The sequence below is a fragment of the Notechis scutatus genome, chromosome Z, assembly GCF_049901735.1.
Source record: "Notechis scutatus isolate UNSWTSFEM ecotype Mainland chromosome Z, rNotScu1.2, whole genome shotgun sequence".
NCBI classification, from domain to species: Eukaryota; Metazoa; Chordata; class Lepidosauria; order Squamata; family Elapidae; genus Notechis; species Notechis scutatus.
Genome location: NC_142025.1, coordinates 69,426,735 through 69,441,636, shown reverse-complemented (window position 1 = coordinate 69,441,636; position 14,902 = coordinate 69,426,735). Strand labels below are relative to the sequence as shown.

The following is a 14,902-nucleotide window of genomic DNA, read 5'->3' as shown; positions in this document are numbered from 1 at the left end:
TTCATTGTTAATTGCCAACTTTATTGCTCAAGCTATTTAGCATAGAATATTTATCTACTGGGTTCTTGATACATATGTAAAACTTTAACAAGTACACTCAGGCAACCAAAAAGATAGCAATACTTGGAAAATAACATATTTGCTTTCAGGGAATCCTAAGAAAGAGATTCTGAACAGCTACCTATTTAAATAAATTTGTTTAAAATATGATAAATGGGTCAGAGATCATGATCCAGTTAAAATATGATAAATGAATCAAAGTCCATAGTGGATTTTAATTTGTAAAACAAAAGCCAAATTGAAAATTCTCTTTTAGAAATTAAGCCATTAAACCTTGACTAGGAAGTCTGGGAACTTACAAAAGTATACATATTACTATAGCTAAATCAGATGTCTCATCCTTAGCTTTCCAGGAATGATCATAAACATGGAAATCTGAATGTTTGCCAGAATCTATTTATGTTAACACTTATTGAGTCCAAAAGTTTCTGGGAATCAGGCATGGGTGTGATCTAAACACATGCACATTTAGCAATAGCAACAAAACTTACATACAATTTCACAGTGCTTTACAGCCCCTTCTAAACGGTTTACAGAGTCAGCATATTGCCCCCAACAATCTGGGTCCTCATTTTACTGAACTCGGAAGGACAGAAGGCTGAGTCAACCTTGAGCTAGTGAGGATCGAACTTCTACTGTGAGCTGAATTAGTCTGCATTCTAACCATTGGGCCACTATGGCATTATCTATCTATCTATCTATCTATCTATCTATCTATCTATCTATCTATCTATCTATCTATCATCTATCTATCTATCTATCTATCTATCTATCATCTATCTATCTATCTATTTAATATTGCCACCTATTCACCCATGGCGACTTGAGGCAGCTTACACAGTGTAAAACCATATTTAAAACAAAAAATAAAAATAAAAAACAATAAAAATTAATAAAAAGAATCAAATAAATTATTAAAGTACAATAGAACAAAATTTGGGGGAAAAAATTTAGAAACCAAGAGTTTAAAATATACCAGTCAGTCTATCACAATCACTGATATATCTGTATTTATTAAGTCTATGAATGGAATTCAAAATAGGGATGGACAAATTGTGGCCCACATTGTTTTCACATATATCATCAGGGTATTATATTCTACTTCCGTGTTATTTTTTCATTTAAAAAAATCTGCTCCAAAATAAATGTGTATTTTAAACACCATGTACACTTTCATCAAAATTCATATTTCCAATCACATTTCTTTTCAAAATAATGTATTTTAAAATTTTGTATGAGCAAAATCAATTTGGTAATATGCAAATATGCACAGTAGTCTCAAAAAATGGAGTATGTTGGAGGAAATATCAGTGTGCTGATTACAATACTAAGACATGCTGAGCATAGAAGCTCTTCCACATGCAAGCTGCATCACTACATATCCCATCATAACACAGGGCTTTTGTTTGCTTTGCAGGGCAAACCAGATAGTAATCATAACCAGACAAGCTAATTGTACCTTATTGTGAAACTACACTGATAGAACATTCCAAGGCTGAGAGTACAATCCTGTCACACTTCTACTGTTCTGCCCTCACTTTTTGATTTGATAAAATGTCAACTGCTTTCATTTGCTTATCCAGTATAGCAGCTCTTTCCATACCATACCTGTCATTTTAGATCCATTTTCAAATTAGACTCTTTTATCCAATAAAATTTGCTGTCTTTCCATATAGGCTTCCAAGCACAATCTGTCTATAATAGCAAATATTTAAAAAATTGACTTTAGAGTCCATTGTCCTAATTTCCTCCAAAATATCCAATGTTAAACTTTCCAAAATCAATATTTGAATTACCGTCTCCCTGTTTATTTTTTTAAAAATGGTATTTTTAAGAACTACAGATTTTGTAACATGAGATTTGTTTCCTTCAATATTTAGTGAAGTTTACTAACTTAAAAATTATTTAGGAATAAACAGCAAAGGAGTGATTAGAACTTTGATTTTGGAAAGTTACAAATGGAATAAGAGTAAATATTGATTTGGAATAAGATTTTACAATTAACTATAAGAAATCTTGCTATGGAAAGTACATTTGTTTTTAATTCATTTAGAAAAGATAGAACAGTTTGAAGGCTGAAAACTAGAAGGAATTAAAAATTACAATTAAAGGAGGACACCACTTAAATTTGACTTACTAATGCAGAATTGAAGCACAGTATTTTTAGGGTATTATTAATTATTTTATTATTTATAAAATTTGTTTGCTACCCATCTTGCAAAGGTGATGCTGGGTAGTTTACAACATTAAAATGAAATCATAGTGAAATATATTTTTTAACAATGAACCAAGAAATTAATTTGAAGAGTGTCTGCTTCTATAGATTAACAGTGTTTAAAAGATGTAATGGAATAGGAAAACGTTTTACTGGACATGACTAAAAACAAACTGAAAATGGATTTAAAAATGACAGGTTATAAGAATGATATGGGAAAAGATGCTACATTGGGCAACTATCTGAGGTGTTCATAATTTAAAAGGATATAGAAATAACAAACCAAAAGCATGATCTGGACAACCTTTTTATATTGGATTTACAAAAGAGTCATGGTTAAAGTTTGAAGAATTTTGTGAGAAGGGACAAAGAAAAAAATAAAGAAAACTCAAGTTCTAGGATATTGTTTAAATAGATTAAAGATAAATTTTGTTACAAATAAAAGCAAAAAAATGAACTTAGTTATTTGATCAAGGTTAAAATAGATACATGTCTTTTAGATATGTTGTTATCTCTAAAATATGTAACTCTTAATAGACTTTTGCTGATCAGGACTAAACAAATAGGCTTTATTTATAAATAAGAGATGGGATATGGGAAGAAGAAATTATTTCTTGTATTTTAAAAGAAGGTGGTAAATTACTAAAATGGTTTATACTTGTCATAAATGGTGAAGTTATTTCTTTATATACTTATTTTCTTTACTATATTCTTTTCTATCTTTCTATTTTTTTCCCTTTTCTTCCTTTTCTATTTTTTATTTCTTTTTGTTTGTATTTTTTAATTGTAATTTTTAATAGTATTACTATAAAATAAAATTTGGAAACTTTTGTTAATAAATTCATCATGGGAACAAGTTGCATAATCGGATTAGCCTTCTGTAGACAGAACCCTTTGTTTTAAAATTAAGTTGGTCCACTCTAACCCCAATGGCAAGAGATCATCTGGTTGACACCAAGAGATGCATTATTCAATTGGCTTGTGGGGCTGATCCAGCAGGGTTCTTTCTGTGTTCCAGGTCCCACAGGAATCAGTGGGGTTTTCTTCTGAAATAACTAAAGCTATCAGTGTATTCAAATGCAGCCAATTATAATATGTTGCATCCATCTAACTTGGATATTAGAAAATTACAAACACATTTCTGATTAATCAGAATAGTACATCACCTTCCTTAAAATATTTAAATTTCTGACTGTCAATATATCTTCCTGGGAGGAATCTATTCCTCTTAGCAGTAGTTAATATCTTCTTTTCTTTCTTTTTCTTTCCTGCTTTCATCCCCTTTGTGTGCTTAAGCTAGTAATGTAACTCGATTATCAAACTAAAGCTAGTAGAAGGTAAGACACTGTAAGAGTTCACTATTCCTCACTTCTGCTCTGCATTACACATTATTTTTCTTTATCTTTCTAAGTCATCTCACACAGTTACAATATATAAACAAAATTACTATTTTCAAGAGATTTGCCTTCTTCCCATGGAAGGGGGGAAATATTGTCCTTCTGATTCAGCCATATTTTAACGTTTCATACAAACACATAAGGCCACAATTTATGTAGACTCAAGGTAAATCTAAAACAAACACAGATGTCCAAATATGTATAGCTTCCCTCCTCCCCAATTAGTTCAACTGACTCCAGGGTAAGCAATTAACTTCAAAGGAACTACTGTAGAATACATGATTTGAGGACTGCCATACATAGATGATTTAACAGAAACATTTGTAAAAAAAGAAAAATAAACCTTTCATCAAACCTATGCTTATAAATGTTTTTTTTCAAGTAAAGAATACTTTTTCTTTATTTATTGGAGCTTTCCATAAGCCAAGAGGTAGGATTTGAAGGTCTCTTGCCTCATGTTTCCAGAAATCAGAGACAGGAAATAGAAAATGTGACACACTCACATGAAAAAAGCTATAGAAATCATATAACTACTTTGAATATTTTCCTTCTGATAAAGCATTTTCCTCCTTCTAACTGTCCATGTTACCTTCATGTGTCATGCAGAATAACCAATACATACAGAAGGCTCCTTTACCTGAAGTCTTTCTCATTTAGAAGCAGCTGGGCCCTGAATAGTAGGAACAATCTAGATAGGAACTCTCATCTACCACTACCATCTGCATTCCTTAGTTTACATTATTTTTAAAGTAATCTTTGTATGAGGTAAATGATAACTGTCCTTAACACAATTTGATGACTATTATAATAAGATTTAAATGAACCCTGAGGGATATATACTGCTTTTGGAGAAGTGGCACCTAGGTTTCAAATGTAGTACCAGCTGTCATCCTAGATGGATGGCTCCTGTCATTCAGAAGACCTTTACAGCAGAGGTACTGAGAAGTTATTTGTGAGATCGGGCTATAGGAAGCAGGTGGGAATATTGCCTCTGTACCATCATATGCAACACACCATCATACATAGGGATGGGAGTGAAATTTCTCAGATGTAGTGTATCACCAATTAGTTTATTGATTCATGGTTTAATATATTGTACAAATGCAGCCACAGAATCTCATTGAAGCCCATGCATGAAGTATTTCTACAAAATCTTTTATTTTAGTGAGTAATATTAATCTTAAGAAAATGTGCCAACCTGGAACAGTAATCTTCCCTACTGTTGGATGCTTCATCTCCATTATAAGTTTATTGTGCAGAACCTAAAACATAATAATAAATAAAATCAGTGTGATGAGGGTGATTTTAAAAATATTTTTAAATCAATAATATAGAAAACCATTATTACATATATGGCTAATGACTGTATGGGCACTGCAATACTCAAAATTTTGGCAAAAGTCATAAGTTCCTTTGTTCAATATCATCATAACAACTGCTCACAAATTAAGGACTACCCATATAGGATTCTGGAAGCAAATTTATCAATTAGTTATTTCAAGAATTTTTACTGGCAACATAAAACTGACTTAGAGGTATATAGTTTAAAAAAAGTGGGTAACTAACAAGGGAGATAATACATTTTCCCCAAACTCACATATTTTATATGATTAAAATTAAATAGCCACATGCATATCTGTGTTTTCTCAGTTCATGGCATCCCTGAACAATTGATTTGCATTCTTGTATTGAATGCCAAACAGGGCTGGAACTGAGTTTTAATAAAATAACAAATTCAGCTATTTTTTGTGCAATGCAGAAATACTTTCTTTTTTTGGATCATGTCCACATTGTAAGTGATTTTCTAAATAATTCAACTAACTAGTTCCAGATATACATGGGCAGATGTACATTTTGTATACATAAAAGCAAAAGATGAGCCTCTTCAATAACATCACTACTACAGACCAAGAAATATTCAGGCTAGGCAATGATCCAAATTTGAAGCAAAAAAGACAATTCCAAAATTGCTTGGATGTGTGTGCGTGTGTGTTTATTGCACATGCTTCCATTTCTTTAAAGATTTGTATCCATGAACACATTAGGCTCATGTCTTCTTCAGATCTGGATCACTATCTAGCCCTTCAAAATTATATAACGATACAATGGACCCTGAATATGCACTCCTTTTTCATATCAAATACTGTGTTAGCGATCTCTCTAATTTGGATAGATGATAATATTTGTAAATATTCTCCACAGAATTGAATTGTGGAGTCTTTGGTGCTTTCTGAATTTGGTGTGCTTTCTGGCAGATGTTTCACTACCAAATTAGGTAACATTATCAGTGCAAGAAGGGGGTGGGGCTTGCTCTCATTTTATGTATTAATGGATTGAAATGTTGGTGTTGGTAGGATTGATCTTGATGGTTCTTTAATTAGACTGTTGTGTACCATTTAGCTCATTTATCTTGCATTGGTAGTTCCTTGTTTGAGATATTGTTTCATTCTTGATTATTGGTCTTGATGTTAAATCTGGTCATCTGGGTGTTGATTGCTGGTGAGGATATGTTTTAATCTTTTTGTTTGTTTTTTGGTTTTTCACAGGCTAGCATTGATTGTGCTATAGAAGGTTGAGTGGTCAGATAATTTTGTAAAAGTTGCATAGATATCTACTTAGTTTTAAGATGTTGTATAGATTTATCTGTTTCCTTTTTTTGATGTTCAGGGTTGATGAAGTTTTGTGCTCCTCTAAGTAGTGTTCTTACATAGCTTCTCTTGTGGGAGGTTGGGTTGTTAATTTGGTAGCAGAACACTTGGTTGGTGTGGGTAGTTTTACAATAGACATGTTCTAATTTGATGGGGCTCTGATGGGGAGGATATCCAGGAATGCAGATGTGTGTTTGATTTCTTTTTCCATAGTGAATTTTATTCCTTTCAATATATTGATGATTTTGTTTGTGTTGATCCTTATTATGACAAAGGTGTTATCCATAAGCCAGAATGGGTTGCATGCATGGGAATGCTATAGGTGTTACATTATGGTCTCTTCTATTAGTTCTGAAAGTGGTAATGCCATGGGTATTCCTTTGATTTATTGATATATTTCTCCATCAAACTGAAAAAAGGTGGTTAGGCAAGAGTTGTTCAGATCCATGATACTGGGTATTTCAATCCTGGTGTATTGGATTAGGTCAGATTTGCTGTGCAATGTCATAGATTTTTGGCTAATTCTGGCTCTATGTATATAAGTGCTGTGACATCAAATGAGACCATGATTTCATCTTCTATTTTCACATCTTTTATTCCTTGGAGAGACTGCAATAGACAATGGATGGAATATTTGCTGCCCTGAATATCCAAACGGTTTTGTCAATTTTTTTAGCAATGTTATTGGTTGAGGTCTCTGGTAATGATACAATTGAATAGAGAGGTATGTCTGACTTGTATGTTTTGGGACATCCATAGAAGTATGGAAGGATGAGTCCGCTACTTTTTATCTGCTACTGGTCTTTGCTGATTTTACTTTTTCTGGTGAAGTAACTGAGATTTATCGAGTTTCTGTATTGGATTGGTGTTCACTGGGATGAAAATTGCTTTGTCTTCTAATCTTTCACTTTTTGTGTATATTGTGATCTGTTCATGATAACAGTGGTTAGAACTTTGTCTACTGATAGGATGGTGATAGTTTGGTCCTTTTTGAGTTTTTAAGGGTTACTCTGTCCTCTGCTTTGAGTTGGTTTTGTTCTCTTCTTCTTTTGGTTTGTGGTATGATAGTTTGTTTGATGCTTTCTTGGGTCTCTGTGGGAAGGGCTGTGGTTTTAAATGCTCATTCTAAGGATGCAAAGAATTCTAGTTGATTAGCATCATCTGTGTTACAGTTCAGGCTTTTCTGTGCTCTGCAGTAGATAGTGGGCGGCTGGACATGTTGACCACCCAGTTGATGTTCATCTAGAAACAACAATCCCATACTCTCTAATTTCATACTAAAATATAAAACAGCTGTCAGGCAGATGTTCCACTGCATCAAATGTGCACACATTCTAGAAACTGTTAGATAAACAAAGTTTTCATTAGTTCTTATTAGGAGTAACTGAGATAAAATTGTGCTTTTCATCAAATCAACTTCTGAACTAATAAAGTCTAATGTACAGTCAGAGATTCCCATAATTTTGTACTCAGGTGGACTATTTTCTCACTTTATTCTGAAATTTTTATTGCTGAAAATTTTCTTACTTTATCCTGAAATATTTCTTTTTCATATCTCATACATAGAATCCATTTTTATTCAACTTCATTAAACAAAATGTTAGCATCTATATAATTCAGTTTGTTTTTATTGATATACAATATACTTTTATTTTGTTTATTATTGCATATTTTACTGTTATTTGCTGAGTATGTATTATTTCTATAATCAATAGTTCATTTACTGTAATAATATAGAAATATCAATAATTAATTATTATTGTAAACATTACAATCATGAAATCATTCTCTTTCCTCATAGGATTTCAAACTATTTAAAAATAAATTCATCTCACTATATGCCTGATTTTTCTGTTAAACTATTGGGTGGTATTTGTCTTATTTATTTCCAGAAAATTGGAAAAGAGCTGGTGTGGTTCCCATGTTCAAAAAAGGGAAAAAAACAGACCCAGAAAACTACAGACCAATCCTCTTAACATCATTACCAGGAAGATACTGGAAAAAAACAGAACTGTGAACATCTCAAAACATATAAAGTCAAAACTACTGGCCAGCACAGGTTTGTTAAAAACAGATCATGCCAAACCAATCTTATTTTAATTTTTGACAAAGTGATTAAACTAGTAGACCAGTGAAATACTGTGGACATAGTATACTTAGCCTTCAGCAAGGTATTCAACAAAGTAGATCACAACCTATTTCTTGGAAAGCTAGAAAAATATGGAATAGACAACATCACAACCAGATGGATTTGTAGCTGGCTGACAAACCGTACTCAACAAGTAGTCCTTAATGGCACTACATCCACATGGAGAGAAGTAAGTAGTGGATACCACAAGGCTCTATTTTTGTATTCTTCAATATCTTTATAAATGACTTAGATGAAGTAATAGAAGGGAAACTCATTAAATTTGCAGATGATACTAAACTGGCAGATATAGCCCCAGAAACAAACTCAGGATCCAAAAAGATTTTGACAACTTGAACAATGGGCTCTATCCAACAAAATTAATTTTAATGTAGAGAAAAGCAAAGCTTTAAATTTAGAAAGGAAAAATCAACAGTATAAGTACAGATTAGGTGAGACCTGGCTCAAAAATAGTAACTGTGAGAGGGATGTTGGAGCCCTAGTGGATGATCAGGCATAGAATCAAGATCATGTGAAGTATTAGTGTCACTTTACAAACCCTAGTAAAACCATACCTGGAATAATGCAACCAATTTTGGTCACCATACAACAAAGAAGATGTTGAGACTTTGGAAAAAGTTCTGAGAATTGCAACTAAGATCAAAGGCCTGGAGACTAAATCATATGAAAAACAGCTGCAGGTTTTGGGTCTGGTTGGAAGAGGCACAGAGGTGGTATTCAACTGGTTCGCACTGGTTCCGGTGAACCGGCAGTGGTGATTTGGCGTGGGTCATTAAACTGGTGGCGACCCCTGGCTGGCCATGCCCCTGACCCGGGGGGCCACTTTCCCCAGTCACTCTCCTAGCTTTCCCTACCATGTGGTGGCTGTGGCGCAGCTCGGCAGATGTCCTGCAGCTGCTGCACATGCGTACTGGCTGTGCAGCCACTATACATGGAGTGCACATATGCAGAAGCCCGGGGACATCCGCCCACCTGCCCACCCTCCCAGAGCATGCTTTCTTCCTTCTCCTGGTGGATGTGCCTCTTCCAGCCCGGCCCAGACCCCCAGTAGGTGGCCACATGTCCAGCTGCTCCTTTTTCAGTGCAAGAAGCCTCCCCCAACCGGATGGCTGCTCTCCTCCTTCTCTGCCTGTTTGTTCTGTATGGCCGAGGAGGAGGAAAGTAGATGGCCGGTTGGCTTCTTGCGCTGCGAAAGAGGTGGCTGGAGATTGAAAAAGAGCACAAGAAGCCTCCCCCAACTGGCCAGGAGGGGACCAGCTGGCTGGTTGTGCTGAAAAAGGGGTAGCTGGAGACCGAAAAAGAGTCTCCTCCAACTGTCTCTTCTGCAGCACAGGAAGCCTCCCCCAACCGGCCAACTACTCTCCTTCTCCTCGGCCAATACAGAGCAAACAGGCAGAGAAAGAGGGGAGCAGCTGGCCAGTTGCACTGAAAAAGGGGCATCTGAAGACTGAAAAAAAGTCACCTCCAGCTGCCTCTTTTGGAATGTTGCACCACTATGCTCATACTTGCTTGGGCAAGTCCCTTCGGTGCAGCGGGCTCAATGTGAACTTGCATGGCCGGTGCTTAGAACACCACCACGGCATATTGGAGAAGCAGAGTAAAACCACTGCAAGAAGCCTATAGCCGCCACTTTTTTTTTTTGGTGCGGGAGGAAGGAAGGTAACGTTTCAGGCAGTCAGGAAAGCTGCCTATCCCAGAGCTGCCAGCAGGGGGAGGAGCGAGGCTGCAGCACACACCTCACTTGAATTTCCCAGCCCCAAAAGTAGGAGGGGAAGAAGTCCCACCCATGGCCCCTTTGTTGGACCTGGAAGCCTTGCCTGCTGCCTTTTTCAGGCAACGCAGGACCAGAGACTGGCTGGGAAGAACCCTTGTAATGAGTGATGCTGCCAGGTGCTTAGAAGTGTGTGGGGGTGTTTTTTTTTTTTTTCAGGTGGATCTCCTTTCCTAGCTTTATTTTCCCAGCCCTCAACTTTCCCCAAAAGTGGGAGGGGAGGAAGTCCCACCCACGGCCTTTTGTTGGACCTGAAAGCCTTGTATGCCTGGAGACTGGCCAGGAAGAACCCTCGTAACGAGTTATGCTGCCAGGCGCTTGGAAGAGTGTGTGTGTGTGTTTGTTTCAGGTGGGTCTCATCTCCTAGCTTTAGGAGGAGAGAGAGAAGGAGGAAGGGAAGGGATAGAAAAAGAGAGAAAGGGAAATCGAGAGAGGGAAAGAGAGGAAGAGAGGAAGAGAGAGGGGCAAAGAGGGAGAGAGAGAAAGAGAGAGGGAAAGAGAAAGAGAGAGAGAAAGATGGAGACGGAAAGAAAAAGAAAAGAAAGAGAAAGGGAAAGAAAGAAAAAGAGAGAGAAAGGAAGAAAAGGGACAGACAAAGAAAGACAGGATGGAAGGAAGGGAGAAAAAGAAAGAAAGAAGGAAAGAGGGAGGGAAGGAGGAGAAAGTGAATGATATATATGAATGAATGGATGGATAGATAGATACATGGAAGGAGGGAGGGAGGGAGGGAGGGAGGGAGGGAGAGAAAAAAGAGGAAGGAAGGACACAAACCCTGGCTTCAGAAGACTCTTTGAAACAGCACAGCAATTTAGGCTGGAAGGGATTTCAGAAGTCACCTTCTAGTCCAAGGGTCAGATAACAGATAATCAGAGTTGGAAGGGACCTTGTAGGTCATCTAGTCTAAACCCCCACCCAAGCGGGACCCTACACCATTTCTGACAAATGGCAGTCCAACCTCTTCTTGAAAGTCTCAAGTGATGGCGCTCGCACAACTTCCGAGGGCAAGCTGTTCCATTGGTTGATTGTTCTCACTGTCAGAAAGTTTCTCCTTGTTTCCAGGTTAAATCTCTCCTTGTTCAGTTTCCATTCCTTGTCTGGCCTACAGGAGCTTTAGAAAATAGTTTGACCCCTTCCTCCCTGTGGCAGCACTTCAAATATTGGAAGACTGCTATCATGTCTCCCCTGGTCCTTCTCTTTACTAGACTAGCCAAGCCCAGTTCCTGTAAACGTTCTTCATATGTTTTAATCTCCAGTTCCCTAATCATCCTGGTTGCTCTTCTCTGTTTTTAATTAAAGTAAAAAACATTTTAATACTGTCTCTTTAAGAGCATGCTAAAAATTGCAATTGGGTGTGGTTACTCAAACGGCCATAAGATGGAGCCAGAAACCTGGGTTGTTTTAGTCTTAGTCTTAGTCTCAGAAGAGTGTGTCTGAGTGAGTATCTCTGTTTCCTTCTGTTGGAAAATATTGCCGGTCCTCCATTTTTCCTAATTGACTGATATTACTGGATTTAATGTAAGTCTGTTACTGAACTGTTTTTTGACACTGGAATTTGATATTTGGATTAGCCCTGGATTGAAAAACTGACTGATTTACCTGTGAATGACTTTTGGACTGCTTATTTTGGACTTTGCTTAAACCTTTCTGGAATTAAAAACCTACATTTACTGTACAGTGTATCTGTGTGCTCTGTGTGTATTATTCCAACACTACTCTCTATATGTCTCCCTGTATGCGCTCATTCTCCTAACAGGGAATTACCTCAACAATATATAGTATATGTAGTATACTAATAATAATAATAATAATAATAATATATCTTTTTGTGTGCCTTTACACACACCATACTATGTAATATGTATGTACACATATGGCATATATACATAGAATTAAATAGTGTACTTTGGATGTTCAGTAATAGTAAATAAATAGAAACAGAAATTGTATCTCTTAGAGGACAGGCAAGGCACCCCTTGATGTGAGTGATGTCAAGTTGGCCACGCCCACCCAGTCACATGACCACCAAGCCACACCCACCCAGTCACATGACCGCCAATTATGCCCCACTCAGTTATATGACCCTCAAGCATGCCCACCAAGCCACACCTACCAAATAAGCCACGCCCACAGAATTGGTAATAAAATTATTTGAATCCCACCACTGGTCTAAAGAAAAGAAGAATTAGCAGTGACATGATGGTAGTATTTCAGTATTTAAGGGACTGCCACAAAGAAGAGAGGGTCAAATTATTCTCCAAAGCACCAGAGGGCAGGACAAGAAATAATGGTTGGAAACTGATCAAAGAGAGAAGCAACCTGGAATTAAGGTGAAACTTCCTAATAATGACAATTAGCCAGTGGAACAGTTTGCCTTCAGAGATCATGGGCGCTCCACCACTGGAGGTTTTTAAGAAGAGACTGAAAAGTCGCTGTCTGAGATGGTATAGGGCAGTGGTGGCTAATCTTTTTGGGCTCCCATGTCGATAATTATGCATGCCTGTGCGCTCATGCTTGTGTGCCATCACCCAGAAGGCAATGCACACAGCCCCCCATGCCCCCTGCACATGCGTGCGTGACCTGCACAACCTGCGCAACCCGCACTGTGCACTTTTGCGCATGTAACCAGCACTGTGTGCTTCTGCATATGCGGGCGCGACCCATTTGACCGTGCTGCGTGCTTCTGCACATGTGCATGTGACTCCTGCGCTCCCTGTGCCCCCACGTATGCGCATGCCAGTTATCTGACAATTCGCTGTCAGGTGGGCAGCGTGCACGCATGCGCAGTAGATCTTTTCTGGGCAAGGACTCGCATGCTGGCAGTAATGGCTCTGCATGCCACTTCCGGCATGCGTGTCATAGGTTTGCCACCACGGGTATAGGGTCTCCTGCTGGAGCAGAGGACTAGAATAGAAGACCTGCAAGGTCCCTTCCAGTTCTATTTTATTCTTCTTCTACTTCTTGGTAAACTAGAAAAATGTGGGATAGACAGCATCACCACCAGATGGATTTGTAACTGGATGACAAACAGTATTCAACAAGTAGTCCTTAAAGGTACTACATCTACACGCAGAGGAGTAAGCAGTGGGGTAACACAAGGTTTGTTTTAGAACCACTACCCTTCAATGTCTTCATAAATTACCTAGATGAGAGAATAGAAGGGAATTCATCAAATTTTCAGATGGCACTAAGTTGGCAGCCAATACCCTAGAAGACAAGCTCAGGACCAAATGATCTCGATAGACTTGAACAATGGGACCTATCCAGCAACATGAAATTTAATGTAAAGAAAAGTAAGGTTTTATATCTAGGCAGGAGAAACCAAAGGTACAAGTACAGATAGGAAAAACCTGGTTCAAAAACAGTAACTGTGAGAGGAACCTTGGAATCAGCTGTCATAAAAATAATTCAATAAAATAGGAATACAGACAAGCCACAAGCAATAAATCTTAATTTAAAATCAGAGGTTTATTTCATGAGCAATTTGGAACATTCTATGCACCAATTCCACCCGTGCTTTTTACAATTTTGTAAACAACAAACTAAAAGACTCAAGGTCCATCCCACCCCTGATAGGACCTAATGGTAAAGACTGCAACGACGACACCATTAAAGCCAACATCTTTAACACATTCTTCGGCTCAGTATTTGTAAACAGCAATGGATCATGCCCAGTATTTCCTAGCTGAACCACAGACAACTACAATGATCTAATACATATCGATTTTACAGAAGACAATGTTGAAAAAGCACTATGCAATCTAAAACCATCTCTATCTATTGGACCGGATGGAATATGTGCCTACTTCTTAAAAAAGCTATCCACTGCCATAGCCGAACCTCTAAGCATAATCTTTGAAAAATCTTTCAGGACCAGCTCCTTGCCTAACCTATGGTTACAAGCCACGGTCATCTTTACCTAATGGTAAAGACTGCAACGACGACACCATTAAAGCCAACATCTTTAACGCATTCTTCGGCTCAGTATTTGTAAACAGCAATGGATCAAGGGAGACCCCAGCCTAGTTGAAAATTACAGACCAATCTCCTTATGCTGTGTCACCTGTAAAGTCATGGAATCAATTATTAACCAATCCATTATCCTCCACTTAGAGACAAACAACTTACTCTCTAATAAACAATTTGGTTTTAGGAAAAAGCTATCCAATAATCTGCGACTCTTACACTGCTAAAACATATGGACTACACAACTCGATCAGGGCAAAGCAATAGACGCAATCTACATAGACTTCTGTAAGTCTGTAGATTCAGTGGTACATGACAAACTACTGCTAAAACTAAAATCTTATGGTATCTCTGGACACCTGAATAACTGGATAGAAGCATTCCTGTCAAACAGACAACAAATGGTCAAAATTGGGAATGTCCTATCAAATTCTGTACCTGTCAATAGTGGTGTCCCCCAAGGCAGTGTTCTAGGACCAACTCTCTTCATACTCTACATAAATGACCTCTGTGATCATATTAAGAGCAACTGCGTTCTTTTCGCTGATGATATAAAGCTGTTCAATACCACAGACAATACTGCTACCCTTCAAAAAGATCTTGACTATGTATCATAATGGTCAAACAAATGGCAAGTTCAAATCTCAACAAATAAATGCTCTGTCTTACATATTGGCAAAAAATATCAGAAAATAAAAT

General features: G+C 37.4%; 1 protein-coding gene across 2 annotated transcripts in view; it reads right to left on the bottom strand.

Moving 5' to 3' along the window:
- The window catches only part of SUGCT (succinyl-CoA:glutarate-CoA transferase), a 440,323-nt gene that overhangs the window by 33,585 nt on the left and 391,836 nt on the right, over positions 1-14,902 (bottom strand). For both annotated transcript variants that reach the window (XM_026674825.2, XM_087947679.1), the window contains one exon: positions 4,871-4,934. In XM_026674825.2, coding sequence (XP_026530610.1) covers positions 4,871-4,934 — 64 coding nt within the window. The remainder of the gene's footprint in view (positions 1-4,870; positions 4,935-14,902) is intronic.